We start from the raw sequence: 15,879 nt of genomic DNA on the forward strand, positions 1-15,879 counted from the left end.
TTGAGGTCTGGTTAAGAGGACAGGATAATTTTGGTTAATTTAAATTACACAGTACTGACCATCCTCTTTATCAAACTTGCTGGACAAATATACATAGTAGTTTTATATTTTGAATATATGGCTCTTTTTCATGAGAATGCATTGTTGCTTGTGATTTTAGGATTTGGAGTGGATCAGTTACGAGATGACAATCTAGAAACTTATTGGCAATCAGATGGATCCCAGCCTCATTTAGTGAACATACAATTCAGGTAATACATTTAAAAATTTTTTTCAATTTGTATAGGTTATAAGTGGACAAAGAAGTTGATTTTATTGACAGAAAATTTAAAGAAATACAGAAATTATAGTGAAGTACACTTAACTCTGCTCTTTATAAGCCTCAGAGATTCCTTTTCTACTCAGATTCTGTGTTTTAAGTTTACTCTGTCTTATCCGTTATGGATTCTTTTTTTTCCCGTTAAATCAGTACTTTTTGTTGAAGTATAGTTGATTTACAACATTGTGTTAATTTCTGCCATACAGCATAGTGATTCACTTATATATATATATATATATATATATATACACACATCTTTTTTTAGACTATCCTTTTCCATTATGATTTATCATAGGATATTGAATAGGTCTCTGTGCTATATATAGTAGGACCTTGTTTTCTTTATGTATTTTTCATCGTATTTACACAGTTCCTTTTATGTAGATATTTGTCAGATGTACTTTGCAGTATGATTTATATTAGAAAAATATGCTTTGCTTACGCCTTAGTGAATTGCTTTAAGTATACCAGAAGTGATGATGTTAAGTTCGTTAGGTATAAACTGTTCATGTAACTTCTCATATTTGTACTTCCATTTGGAAGAAAACTTTATTCTAACTTATTACGTTTAAGGACACTTTCAGTTTTGAAATGCTTAATTTTGCTGTAAATGAAAAACAGCCGTATGTTTGTCAGTTGCTTTGAATTTATTGATAGATAGAAACCAGTTAACTTGCTTATCTTGCTCCATATACACCATCTATTTTAACATTCTGTATATAGTATTTTTAGTTTGTTTTCATTGTCCTAGAATACAGATCAACACATTTCTTATGAAAAAACCCAGTAGTAAATATTTTAGGCCTTTTGTGCCGTCTGCTCTCTGTTGCAACTACTCATTAATGCCATTATAGCGTGAAAGCAGCTGTAGGCAGTGCCTAATCACTGAATTTAGCTGTTCCAATTAGTAATTGTAAAGTGAAGTGAAGTGGCTCAGTCGTGTCTGACTCTTTGCGACCCCATGGACTGTAGCCTACCAGGCTTCTCCGTCCATGGGATTTTCCAGGTAAGAGTACTGGAGTGGCTTGCCATTTCCTTCTCCAGGGGATCTTCCCGACCCAGGGATTGAACCCACGTCTCCTGCATTGCAGGCAGACACTTTACCGTCTGAGCCACCAGGTAAAGGTCCTTGTTTATTTATTTTATACACGATAGTACGTGTATGTTAATCCCAAACTCCTAATTTATCTGTCTGCCCTCCCCTTCCCCACCGCCCTGCTACTATCTCTGGCAGCCATACATTTGTTTTCTGTCAATACGTGGATTTGTTTTGTAAATGAGTTCATTTATATCATTTTGTTAGATTCTAGTTGTGAGTGATATTTGATATTTGTCTTTGTCTGACTTACTTCACTTAATCTCTAGGTTCATCCATATTGCTGCAAATGGCATTATTTCGTGCTGCTTTACGAATGAGTAATATTCCATTGTGCATATATACCATGTCTTCTTTATCCATTTGTCCTTGGACATTTAAGTTTCTTCCATCTTTTGACTATTTAAATTGTGCTGCAGTGAACATTGGGGTGCCTCACTCTTTTTTTTTTTTTTTTAATTTATTTTTACTTTATTTTACTTTACGATACTGTATTGGTTTCGAATTACATTTACCTGAATCCACCACGGGTGTACATGTGATCCCAACATGAACCCCCCTCCCACCTCCCTCCCTACAACGTCCCTCTGGGTCATCCCCATACACCAGCCCCAAGCATGCTGTATCCTGCATCAGATATAGACTGGTGATTCGATTCTTACATGATAGTATACATACATGTTTCAATGCCATTCTCCCAAATCATCCGACCCTCTCCCTCTCCCTCTGAGTCCCAAAGTCTGCTATACACATCTGTGTCTTTTTTGCTGTCTTACATACAGGGTCATCATTGCCATCTTTCTAAATTCCATATATATGTGTTAGTATACTGTATTGATGTTTTTCTTTCTGGCTTATTTCACTCTGTATAATCGGCTCCAGTTTCATCCATCTCAACAGAACTGATTCAAATGTATTCTTTTTAACGGCTGAGTAATACTCCATTGTGTATATGTACCACAGCTTTCTTATCCATTCATCTGCTGATGGACATCTAGGTTATTTCCATGTCCTGGCTATTATAAACAGTGCTGCGATGAACATTGGGGTACATGTGTCTCTTTCAATTCTGGTTTCTTCGGTGTGTATGCCCAGCAGTGGGATTGCTGGGTCATATGGCAGTTCTATTTGCAATTTTTTAAGGAATCTCCACACTGTTTTCCATAGTGGTTGCACTAGTTTGCATTCCCACCAACAGTGTAGGAGGGTTCCCTTTTCTCCACACCCTCTCCAGCATTTATTGCTTGCAGATTTTTGGATCACAGACATTCTGACTGGTGTGAAGTGGTACCTCATTGTGGTTTTGATTTGCATTTCTCTAATAATGAGTGATGTTGAGCATCTCTTCATGTGTTTGTTAGCCATCCGTATGTCTTCTTTGGAGAAATGTCTATTTAGTTCTTTGGCCCATTTTTTGATTGGGTCGTTTATTTTTCTGGAATTGAGCTGCATAAGTTGCTTGTATATTTTTGAGATTAGTTGTTTGTCAGTTGCTTCATTTGCTATTATTTTCTCCCATTCAGAAGGCTGTCGTTTCACCTTGCTTATATTTTCCTTTGTTGTGCAGAAGCTTTTAATTTTAATTAGATCCCATTTGTTTATTTTTGCTTTTATTTCCAGAATTCTGGGAGGTGGATCATAGAGGATCCTGCTGTGATTTATGTCGGAGAGTGTTTTGCCTATGTTCTCCTCTAGGAGTTTTATAGATTCTGGTCTTACATTTAGATCTTTAATCCATTTTGAGTTTATTTTTGTGTGCGGTGTTAGAAAGTGATCTAATTTCATTCTTTTACAAGTGGTTGACCAGTTTTCCCAGCACCACTTGTTAAAGAGATTGTCTTTATTCCATTGTATATTCTTGCCTCCTTTGTCAAAGATAAGGTGTCCATAGGTGTGTGGATTTATCTCTGGGCTTTCTATTTTGTTCCATTGATCTATATTTCTGTCTTTGTGCCAGTACCATACTGTCTTGATGACTGTGGCTTTGTAGTAGAGCCTGAAGTCAGGCAAGTTGATTCTTCCAGTTCCATTCTTCTTTCTCAAGATTGCTTTGCCTATTCGAAGTTTTTTGTATTTCCATACAAATCTTGAAATGATTTGTTCTAGTTCTGTGAAAAATGTGGCTGGTAGCTTGATAGGGATTGCATTGAATTTGTAAATTGCTTTGGGTAGTATACTCATTTTCACTATATTGATTCTTCCAATCCACGAACATGGTATATTTCTCCATCTATTAGTGTCCTCTTTGATTTCTTTCATCAGTGTTTTATAGTTTTCTATATATAGGTCTTTAGTTTCTTTAGGTAGCTATATTCCTAAGTATTTTATTCTTTTCATTGCAATGGTGAATGGAATTGTTTCCTTAATTTCTTTTTCTACTTTCTCATTATTAGTGTATAGGAATGCAAGGGATTTCTGTGTGTTGATTTTATATCCTGAAACTTTACTATATTCATTAATTAGCTCTAGTAATTTTCTGGTGGAGTCTTTAGGGTTTTCCATGTAGAGGATCATGTCATCTGCAAATAATGAGAGTTTTACTTCTTCTTTTCCAGTTTGGATTCCTTTTATTTCTTTTTCTGTTCTGATTGCTATGGCCAAAACTTCCAGAACTATGTTGAATAGTAGCGGTGAAAGTGGGCACCCTTGTCTTGTTCCTGACTTTAGGGGAAATGCTTTCAATTTTTCACCATTGAGGATAATGTTTGCTGTGGGTTTGTCATATATAGCTTTTATTATGTTGAGGTATGTTCCTTCTATTCCTGTTTTCTGGAGAGTTTTTATCATAAATGGATGTTGAATTTTGTCAAAGGCCTTCTCTGCATCTATTGAGATAATCATATGGCTTTTATTTTTTAATTTGTTAATGTGGTGAATTACATTGATTGATTTGCAGATATTGAAGAATCCTTGCATCCCTGGGATAAAGCCCACTTGGTCATGGTGTATGATCTTTTTAATGTGTTGTTGGATTCTAATTGCTAGAATTTTGTTGAGGATTTTAGCATCTATGTTCATCAGTGATATTGGCCTGTAGTTTTCCTTTTTTGTAGTATCTTTGTCAGGTTTTGGTACTCTTTTTGAATTATAGTTTTCTCCAGATATATGCCCATGATTGGGGTTCCTGGATCATATGGTAACTCAAGTTTTAGCTTTTTTGAGGAACCTTTATATTGTTCTCTAGGGCTTCCCTGATAGCTCAGTTGGTAGAGAATCTGCCTGCAGTGCAGGGAACCCCAGTTCAATTCCTGGGTTGGGAAGATCCCCTGGAGAAGCAATAGGCTACCCATTCCAGTATTCTTGGGCTTCTCTGGTGGCTCAGATGGTAAAGAATCCACCTGCAGTGCGGGAGACCTGGGTTTGATCCCTGGGTTGGGAAGATCCCTTCTGGAGTGGAGAAGTCCATGGACTGTATGGAGAGTCGGACACGACTGAGCAACTTTCACTTCCTTCCTCATATTATTCTGCATAGTGGCTGCACCAATTTACATTCCCACCAGCCATGTAGGAGGGTTCCTTTTTCTCCACACCCTCTCCAGCATTTATTGTTTGTAGACTTTTTAATGATAGCCATTCCAACTGGTATGAGGTGATACCTCATTGTAGATTTGATTTCTCATAATTAGCGATATTGAGAATCTTTTCATGTGCCTGTTGGGCATCTGTGTGTCTTCTTTGGAGAAATATCTGTTTAAGTATTCTGCTCATTTTTTGATTTTTTTAAAAAATTAAGCCTTATGAACTGTTTGTGTATTTTGGAAATTAATCCCATGTTGGTAACATCATTTGCAAATATTTTCTCCATCTGTAGGTTGTTTTTTCATTTTGTATATAGTTTCCTTTGCTGTGCAAAAGCTTTTATTAGGTTTCTTTTGTATATTTTTTAATTTCCTGTAGGAGACAGATCCAAAAATATATTGTGGCAATATATGTCACAGAGTGTTCTGCTTATGTTTTCCTCTAGGAGTTTTATAGTATCTGGTCTTAAATTTAGGTCTTTAATCCATTTTGAATTTATTTTTGTGTGTTGTGTTAGAGACTATTCTAATCTCATCCTTTTACATATAGGTGTCCAGTTTTCCCAACACCATGTATTGAACAGACCATCTTTTCTCCATTGTATATTCTTGCCTCCTTTGCTGCAGATTAATTGACCATAAGTGCATGGATTTAGAGCTTCCCAGGTAGTGCTAGTGGTAAAAAACCCATCTGCCAATGCAGAAGATGCAAGAGATGCAGGTTCGATCCCTGGATCAGAAAGATCCCCTGGAGGGAGGGCATGGTATCCCACTCCAGTATTCTTGCCTGGAGAATCCCATGCACAGAGGAGCCTTGCAGTCCATAGGGTCACAGAGTCGGACATGACTGAAGTGACTTAGCACACACACAGTCACACATTGATTTGTTTCTGGGCTTTCTGTCCTGTTTCAGTGATCTGTATGTCTGTTTCTGTCCTGGTACTGTACTGTTTTGATGACTATAGCTTTGTAGTAGTCTAAAGTCAAGGAGCGTGATTGCTCCAGCTCCATTCTTCTTTCTGAAGATTGTTTTGACTATTCAGCATCTTTGTGTTTCCATACAAGTTTTAAAAATATTTTATTCTAGTTCTTTGAAAAATGCCATTGGTAATCTGATAGGGATAGCATTGAATCTGTAGATTGCCTTGGGTATTATGGTAATTTTAACAATAATGATTCTTCCAGTCCAGGAACACAGTATATCTTTCCATCTGTGTGTGTTCTTTTTTCATCACCATCTTATGATGATCAGTTTTTGGAGTACAGGTCTTTTGCCTCCTTCAGTCAATTCAGTTCAGTCGCTCAGTCGTGTCCGACTCTTTGCGACCCCGTGAATTGCAGCACGCCAGGCCTCTCTGTCCATCACCAGCTCCTCGAGTTCACTCAAACTCATGTCCATCGAGTTGGTGATGCCATCCAGCCATCTCATCCTCTGTTGTCCCCTTCTCCTGCCCCCAATCCCTCCCAGCATCAGGGTCTTTTCCAATGAGTCAACTCTTTGCATGAGGTAGCCAAAGTATTGGAGTTTCAGCTTCAGCATCAGTCCTTCCAATGAACTCCTAGGACTAGTCTCCTTTAGAATGGACTGGTTGGATCTCCTTGCAGTCCAAGGGACTCTCCAGAGTCTTCTCCAACACCACAGTTCAAAAGCATCAATTCTTCAGCGCTCAGCTTTCTTCACAGTTCAACTCTCTCATCCATACATGACCCCTGGAAAAACCACAGCCTTGACTAGACGGACCTCTGTTGGCAAAGTAATGTCTCTGCTTTCGAATATGCTGTCTAGGTTGGTCATAACTTTCCTTCCAAGGAATAAGCGTCTTTTAATTTCATGGCTGCAGTCACCATCTGCAGTGATTTTTGAGCCCAGAAAAATAAAGTCTGACACTGTTTCCACTGTTTCCCCATCTATTTCCCATGAAGTGATGGGACCAGATGCCATGATCTTCGTTTTCTGAATGTTGAGCTTTAAGCTAGCTTTTTCACCCTCCACTTGCACTTTCATCGAGAGGCTTTTTAGTTCCTCTTCACTTTCTGCCATAAGGGTGGTGTCATCTGCATATCTGAAGTTATTGATATTTCTCCCGGCAATCTTGATTCCAGCTTGTGCTTCATCCAGCCCAGCGTTTCTCATGATGTACTCTGCATATAAGTTAAATAAGCAGGGTTTGCCTCCTTAGGTAGGTTTATTTTTAGGTATTTTATTCTTGTTTGATGTGATGGTAAATGAGATTATTTCCTTAATTTCTCTTCTGATATTTCATTGCAGTATGTAGAAATGCAACAGATTTCTGTCTGTTAACTTAGTATCCAGCAACTTTACTGAATTCACTGATGAGCTGTAGTAGTTTTTTAGTAGTGTCTTTGGGATTTTCTAGGTCTAACATCATGTAATTTTGCAAACAGTAACAATTTCTTTTCCAATTTGAATTATTTTAATTTCTTTTTCTTCTATTACTGCTGTGGCCAGGACTTCCAAAACTATGTTAAATAAAAGTGGTGAGAGTGGGCATCCTTGTCTTGTTCCTGATCTTAAAGGAAATGCTTTCAGCTTTTTGCTATTGACTATGATGTTAGCTGTGGTTTTGTTGTATATGTCCTTTATTCTGTTAAGGTATGTTCCCTCTATGCCCACTTTCTGGAGTTTTTATCATAACTGGATATTGAATTTTATCAAAAACTTTACTACATCTCTTAAGGTGATGATATTGTTTTATTCTTCAGTTTGTTAATGTGTATTTCATTGATTAATTTGAGGATATTGAAATATCCTTGCATCTCTGGGATAAATCCCACTTGATCGTGGTGTATGATCCTTTTACTGTATTGTTGGTTTCGGATTGCTAATATTTTATTGAGAATTTTTGCACCCTGTTCATCAGTGATATTGGCCTGTAATTTTCCTTTTTTGTGGTATCTTTGTCCAGTTTTGGTATCAGAGTGATGGTGTCCTCATAGAATGAGTTTAGTAGTATTTCTCCCTCTGAAATTTTTTGGAATAGTTTAAGAAAGATGTGTTAACTCTTCTCCAAATGAAGTTCATAGTTCCTGGCTCACCTCTGCAGCCATCTGGTCCTAGACTTCTCCTTGCTGGGCGTTTTTAAATTGCTGATTCCATTTCAGTACTGGTAATTCCTCTGCTCATATTTTCTGTTTCTCCTTGGTTCAGTCTTGGGAGGTTGTACCTTTCTAAGAATCTGTCCATTTCTTCTAGGTTGTCCCTTTTATTAGTTGCTAATAGTGGTCTCTTTAAATTCTTTGTATTTTGTGCTGTTGGTTGTAACTTTTCCTTTTTCATTTCTGATTTTATTGATTTGGTCCCTTCGCCTTTTTTTCTTGATGAGTTTGGCTAAGGATTTATCAATTTTGTTTATCTTTTCAAAGAAACAGCTTTTAGTTTCATTGTTCTTTTCTGTTGCTTTTTAGTCTACTTGCATGCTAAGCTGCTTCAGTCATGTCCAACTCTGTGTGACCCCATGGGCTATAGCCCACCAGGCTCCTCTGTCCGTGGGATCTTCCAGGCAAGACTGCTGGAGTGGGTTGCCATGCCCTTCTCCAGGGATCTCCCCCGATCCAGGGATCAAACCTGCATCTCGTATGTCTTTAGCAGTGGCAGGCAGGTTCGCTAGGATTCACATAGAACTGCTGTTATTTCTTGCTTAGATGGGCTTCCTTGGCGGCTCAGATGATAAAGAATCTGCCTGCAGTGCAGGACGCCTGGGTTTGGTTCCTGGATGGGAAGATCCCTGGAGGAGGGCATGGCAACCCACTCCAATATTCTCACTTGGAGAATCCCCGTGGACAGAGGTGCGTCATGGGCTCAGTCCATGGGGTTGCAGAGTCGGATATGACTGCACAACTAAGTACAGCACAGCACTTGCTTAGGTATTTGATAAAATCAACCATTGAAGCTGTCTGTTCCCAGTGTGTTTTTATAGGGAGTTGTGTTTTTTTAAACATACAATTTATTATTTCTTTAATTTATTTTCTATGCCTGAATCAGCTTTCTTTTTTGCCATAGCACAGATTTTCTCTTTAATTACCAGTTTTCTCTCCCATTTCATTGCTACATTTCTCCCTCCAGAAAAATAGTTTTTTATGCCTCAGTTGTCAGCAGGTTTTAAAATTACTTTTCAGTGTAATTTTTATTTTATATATGGGTATAGTTGATTTACAATGTTGTGTTAGTTTCAGATGTACAGCTAAGTGATTGTTTTACACATATATATATATATTTTTTTCAGATTCTTTTCCTATATGGGTTATTACAGAATATTGAGTAAAATAGTAGGTTCTTGCTGATGATCTGTTTTATTGAATCAGTTTTGATAAGTTGTTTTCAAAATTCATCTAATTTATTGGCCCAAAGCTGTTACCAATATTCCGTTATCACAGTAGTGTGATTTGTAAGAAAAATACATACTTGGTTATTCAGATGTCTCATATATATTTGGTCTTCATTCATACTTCCTGGCTGAGAGCTCCCTAAACTCTTGGGATTTCCTGAATGATAAGAGCAATGGGATGATATTTGACTTCTTGCTCTCAGGTTCTTGAAAACACTTAAGGGAAGGGGACTTTTGGATTCCGCTCAAGGGTGGGAGCTAGTTGTGGAGAGAATCAGCCATGTGACAAGAAGGTTGGAACTTGCAGTCCCACCCCGTGATTTCCAGGAAAGGGAGACAGTATTTTCCAGTATGTTCACATTATTCTGAAGAAGGAAATGGCAACCCACTCCAGTATTCTTGCCTGGAGAATCCCATGGACAGAGGAGCCTGGCAGGCTACAGTCCATGGGGTCGCAAAGAATCAGACACGACTGAGTGACTGACGCTTCACATCATTATTTCCCATTGCATATGCTCTTCTTCAGCTTTGCTACTTCCTAATCAAGAGATGGCATCTATGACTCCTTTCTTGAAACTAGTCAGGCCTTTGTGGATTTCTTGTCTAATAGAATATGGATGTTATAATACTGTTCTTTCTAAGACCTGGTCATAAAAGTCAGTTTCTTCCTTGTTCTCTGTTTTTTTTAATGGGTTCTTTCCCTTGGTACTCATTTACCGTGCTGTGAGAAAACCTATATCAAATAGAGAAACCCATTAAAAAAAATGAATCATAACCCAAGTCCTCGGCTAAGCTCCCAGCTGACAAGTGGCACAGCTTGCCAGCTGTATGGGTGAGCCACCTAGAAGCTCATCCTTCAGCTCTCAAGTCAAGTAGTCACACCCAGTGCTATGTGGAGCCTTCCCTTCTGGGTCCTGTCCAAATTCCAGATTCATAAACAAACAAAAAAATTATTTTTTTAAGTCACTAAGTTTTGACATGGTTTGTTATATACTTATAGGTACATATTTATGTTTTCTCTTTGGAAGTTACTATTTTTTAATTCCATCATTTCTGTCTTTTCTTTAGCTGCCTTAATTGACTGATTTTTCCTCATTCAGTTCAGTTCAGTTGCTCAGTTGTGTCTGACTCTGTGACCCCATGAATTGTAGCACGCCGGGCCTCCCTGTCCATCACCAACTCCCAGAGTTTACTCAAACTCGTGTCCATTGAGTCGGTGATGCCATCCAGCCATCTCATCCTCTGTTGTCCCCTTCTCCTCCGGCCCCCAATCCCTCCCAGCATCAGAGTCTTTTCCAACGAGTCAGCTCTTCACATGAGGTGGCCAAAGTACTGGAGTTTCAGCTTTAGCATCAGTCCTTCCAGTGAACACCCAGGACTGGTCTCCTTTAGGATGGACTGGTTGGATCTCCTTGCAGTCCAAGGGACTCTCAAGAGTCTTCTCCAACACCACAGTTCAAAAGCATCAATTCTTCGGTGCTCGGCTTTCTTCACAGTCCAACTCTCTCATCCATACATGACCCCTGGAAAAACCACAGCCTTGACTAGACGGACCTCTGTTAGCAAAGTAATGTCTCTGCTTTTGAATATGCTATCTAGGTTGGTCATAACTTTCCTTCCAAGGAGTAAGCGTCTTTTAATTTCATGGCTGCACTCACCATCTGCAGTGATTTTTGAGCCCAGAAAAATAAAGTCTGCCACTGTTTCCACTGGTTCCCCATCTATTTGCCATGAAGTGATGGGAACAGATGCCATGATCTTCGTTTTCTGAATGTTGAGCTTTAAGCCAGCTTTTTCACTCTCCACTTTCACTTTCATCGAGAGGCTTTTTAGTTCCTCTTCACTTTCTGCCATAAGAGTGGTTTTTCTGATTCTTCATAGTAATTTTTTATTAGATGCTGAATATAGTAAATTTTACCAAGGTGAGTGTTGGATTTTTTTTTTTCTAAGAGAATTAGACTTTGCTCTGGCAGTCAGCTAAGTTACTCAGGAATAAAGTTGATGGGGTTTCCCTGGTGGCTCACTGGTAAAGAATCCACCTGCCAATGCAGGAGACATGGGTTTGATCCTGGGTCCGAAAAGGTACCCCCTGCTATGCACCACACTCTAGAGCCCGGGCCCCACAACTGCTCAGCCCACATGCCATAGCTCCTGAAGCCTGTGCACCCTAGAGCCTGTACTCCGCAAAAGAGAAGGCACTGCACTGAGAAGCCTGTGCACTGCAATTAGAGAAAACCCCAAGCAGCAATAGAGACCCAGCAGAGCAAAAGGAAAAAAAAAAAAAACAAACCTAGTTTCTTTATTAAAAAAAAGAATCAACTTGGTCTTTTTTAGGCTTGACTTTAAGCCTCTTTATCGGGAACTTAGAGTACCTTTTACTTTAGGGTGGAAGTCAGCAAACTCTTTGTAAAGGGGTAGACAGTAAATATTTTAGGCCTGGCAAACTATATTTAGGGCTCAATAATATTGAACCCTAAAATTAAACAGACTTACCCATCCAGTCATGAAAGTGCTAGACGGGTGGAGCCAGCCCCTATTAAATGTGTGATGTGAAGGATCTAAGCTCATGTTTGCTTCCTGAAAGACTGTTTCTCAGAGGAAGGGGAGAGTAGTGGGTGAGGGGATAGAGAAAGGCTGGGAAGATTACTTACGTCATCAGAATGAAAGCATTACACTCTTTCTTCTCCTTTCTTACAGTACTTTATCCTAAGATGCCTGGTATATAGTAAGCATTCAGTTATGGTGATTATTATTATGATGATCTGAGCAATTTGAGTAGCTGTCACTGTTTCATAATCTATGCATTTACCCTTCCCACATGCATTGCCACTGGACAAACAGCATGATTTTGTATGCAATATTAGTTTTTAAATTTGCCACGAGATAAAATTTATAAATAAGTTTAAAAGGCTTTATGGAGTAATAGTTTTAAATTTTTGGTGAGGCACAGTTTACTTTGCAAATCTAATGAAACTACCTATATAGTATAAGTTATAACTATGAACTGGACATGGAACAACAGACTGGTTCCAAATAGGAAAAGGAGTATGTCAAGGCTGTATATTGTCACCCTGCTTACTTAACTTCTATGCAGAGTACATCATAAGAAATGCTGGGCTGGAAGAAACACAAGCTGGAATCAAGATTGCCGGGAGAAATATCATATGGAGATGACACCACCCTTATGGCAGAAAGTGAAGAGGAACTAAAAAGCCTCTTGATGAAAGTGAAGTGGAGAGTGAAAAAGTTGGCTTACTGTTCAACATTCAGAAAACTAAGATCATGGCATCTGGTCCCATCACTTCATGGCAAATAGATGGGGAAACAGTGGAAATAGTGTCAGACTTTATTTTTGGGGGGCCTCTAAAATCACTGCAGATGGTGACTGCAGCCATGAAATTAAAAGACGCTTACTGCTTGGAAGGAAAGTTATGACCAACCTAGATAGCATATTCAAAAGCAGAGACATTATTGTGCCAACAGAGGTCCATCTAGTCAAGGCTATGGTTTTCCCTGTGGTCATGTATGGATGTGAGAGTTGGACTGTGAAGAAAGCTGAGCACTGAGGAATTGATGCTTTTGGACTATGGTGTTTGAGAAGACTCTTGAGAGTCCCTTGGACTGCAAGGAGATCCATCCAGTCCATTCTGAAGGAGATCAGCCCTGGGTGTTCTTTTGGAAGGAATGATGCTAAAGCTGAAACTCCAATACTTCGGCTACCTCATGTGAAGAGTTGGCTCATTGGAAAAGACTCTGATGCTGGGAAGGATTGGAGGCAGGAGGAAAAGAGGATGACAGAGGATGAGATGGCTGGATGGCATCACCGACTCGATGGACATGAGTTTGAGTGAACTCCGGGAGTTGGTGATGGACAGGGAGGCCTGGTGTGCTGTGATTCACAGGATTGCAAAGAGCCGGACACGACTGAGTGACTGAACTGAACTGAACTGATACCTATGATTTCTGGTGCTACCTAGACCTGGCTTACTGGTAGCTCAGTTGGTAAAGAATCTGCCTGCAGTGCAGGAGACCCAGGTCCCATCCCTGGGTGGGGAAGATCCCCTGGAAAAGAAAATGGCAACCCACTCCAGTGTTCTTGCCTGGGAAATCCCATGGAGAGAGGAGCCTGGTGGGCTACAGTCCATGGAGTTGCAAAGAGTCAGACATAACTGAGCCGTTAAATCATAGACCTGAGGGTAAGAACCCATGATGTAGATCAAATTTAAAGAATTATAAACATCTACATGCTACTGTTAAATGATGTCAACAGCAATGTTGAATAAGCTAAAATACAATTAATAGAAAGGTGATGGTAGTTAAGATCCTGTGAGGCTGGCAGACACATGTGTGAACTCCTACTCTGCCGACTTACTAGCTTTGTTACCTTAAGCCAGTTACTAACCTGAGGGTTACTTTTTTTCCCTTTAATCAGTAAAATTGAGATGGTAATAGTTCCTCTATCACAGAGTTGAGGAGTCAATGAGATAATTTATATATAAAACATTGATTCTGGGCCAGACACAGAGCATATTCAGTTATTCACTCACTGTTTCTGCTGTTGCTGTTGTGTTTATAATTATTAGTGTTGTTATTATCCTTTGCCTTTGTAACCTAACTCTGATTATCTTTAGGTTCAATGACTAAATTATCCTGAATTTAATAACAGAGATGAAATTATTCTGAGCAGAAAGTTTGGTCCTTTAGATCTGCTTTTGTTAAGAAAGAAAAAGGAATCCTTAAGAGTTGTCTTCATGGTCTTTGATCTTGCCACTATAAGAAAGACCTTTCACTGCCTGTTTACGGCTGGTGTATCAGGCAAAAGATCTTTTGTACGCCCTTCAAAATTTCCCCTTCCTCCTGTGTTTCCCCTCCTGTCTCCTTCCTGGCCCAGCAGACAGAGAATGATGTCTGTTTGATGCCGCTGGCCTCTTTTGAAAATCTGGTAATGGCATTTATCCTGTCAGCAATTCCTGAGTATTTAGCGTTTTACATCTTGATCTGTCTTTATTACTTGAGGAACAGCCCTTAACTTTCCCCATTCCTTTCTGATGAAAAGCTTAGGCTATAGAAGTTTGGTGAGCTCACTAAGCTACAGATCCCCTGCTGTTTTTATAGACCGACTTTTGACACAGACTGCTTCTGTTCAAGTAGCTCATTGTTATTAAGTGAGTGCCAGTTTATACCAGATCTTAACTTTTAAATCACGTTGAAATAGACTTCTTAATGATTATTTTGTTTGATGTTTAAATTGTCTGTTTTTTCCCCCAATGACCAAAATAATACATGCTTATTTTAAAACATTAATCAGAAAATATAGAAATCATAAAAAAGAAAATAAGCTCTATGCCATCAGAATTCTCAGTTTTACTGTTTTTGTATGGTTCTATATAGGCCTTTTTTTGTACGTATGTAGGTTTATATGACTTTAAAATTTTTTGTTTTTCCCAAAATGACATCCTTTTTTTCAGTCTGTTTTATAATCTACTTTTCCCCCTTCTTTAACTATATATCTGTGTGTATCTTAAATAGTTGTGTAATATTTCATTGAATTGGTGTATTATAATTTGTTTAATTCTCTATTGAGATGGACATTTGGTTATTTATAATTATTCAGTGACTTAACTGCAGGACCATGAACATTTCTCTTTATCTGTTTTAGAGTAGTTGTGTTATTATTGTCTTTTAATGAATTCTTAGAAGTTCTTTGTGAGTCAAAGACTTTGCCTCTACTAAATGGCAATGAATGTACGTTTCCCTAATCATATTTGGGTATTATCAGTTATTTTCATATTTTCCAATATGATAAAAAAAAGTCTATGTTTTAATTTCCTGTTTCTTTGATTATTGGCGATTGAACATCTTTTAATTTTTTTTTGGCCACTAGCAGTTTTCTGAGATTAATTTTTATTACATAGTCTTTACTTATTTTTCTAAGATGTATATTTTAAAAGAGTAGAGGTTTATTTCTTGAACTAAGTAAGATTATGCTTTCTAATTTTTAAACATTTTTCTCTTTGCTAGACTTGGTTTCTCATTTAGCTAGTTATTTTCAAGTATTTTAACATAGGAAATTAAGTAAGTACTAACTAGAAAAGAAAACCAAGCTTGTTAGAATAATCTTTGTCTAAAACACAAATGAGGAGAACTGAAACTCCCAATGCTTATTTGTACTCTAAGGTACCTATTTTGGCTTAACTGGTCCTTCTTTAGCATCTGGCTCTTGACCATGTTCTAGGTGAGAGATGTCTATAAAAGTAACGTGTATCTGTTTTGTGACATGTTCTTCATTTTTATTATTGTTAAAGGACATGGAAATCATTGATCCAAATACTCATTTTAGCAAAATATGACTTTTAAAATCAGAAGATAAGATGTTTGGGATATAATCTTTGCACATGATTAAAGCATGTTGTTTTTACTTTATTGCTTTTAGAAGAAAAACAACAGTGAAGACATTATGTATTTATGCGGATTATAAATCTGATGAAAGCTACACTCCAAGCAAGATCTCAGTCAGAGTAGGAAATAATTTTCACAACCTTCAAGAAATTCGGGTATGTCTTTAAAATTTTTAAAAATATTTTGTCCAGTAACATTTGC

The 15,879-nt window shown here is 38.2% G+C and overlaps 1 protein-coding gene across 8 annotated transcripts in view; it reads left to right on the forward strand.

Annotated features, from left to right (window-relative positions):
• ANAPC10 (anaphase promoting complex subunit 10) overlaps positions 1-15,879 on the forward strand; it is a 136,637-nt gene that overhangs the window by 22,227 nt on the left and 98,531 nt on the right. For all 8 annotated transcript variants that reach the window (XM_060400994.1, XM_012097422.5, XM_004017223.6 and 5 more), the window contains exons 3-4: positions 161-251; positions 15,713-15,833. In XM_060400994.1, coding sequence (XP_060256977.1) covers positions 161-251; positions 15,713-15,833 — 212 coding nt within the window. The remainder of the gene's footprint in view (positions 1-160; positions 252-15,712; positions 15,834-15,879) is intronic.

The sequence above is a fragment of the Ovis aries genome, chromosome 17, assembly GCF_016772045.2.
Source record: "Ovis aries strain OAR_USU_Benz2616 breed Rambouillet chromosome 17, ARS-UI_Ramb_v3.0, whole genome shotgun sequence".
Lineage (NCBI taxonomy): Eukaryota > Metazoa > Chordata > Mammalia > Artiodactyla > Bovidae > Ovis > Ovis aries.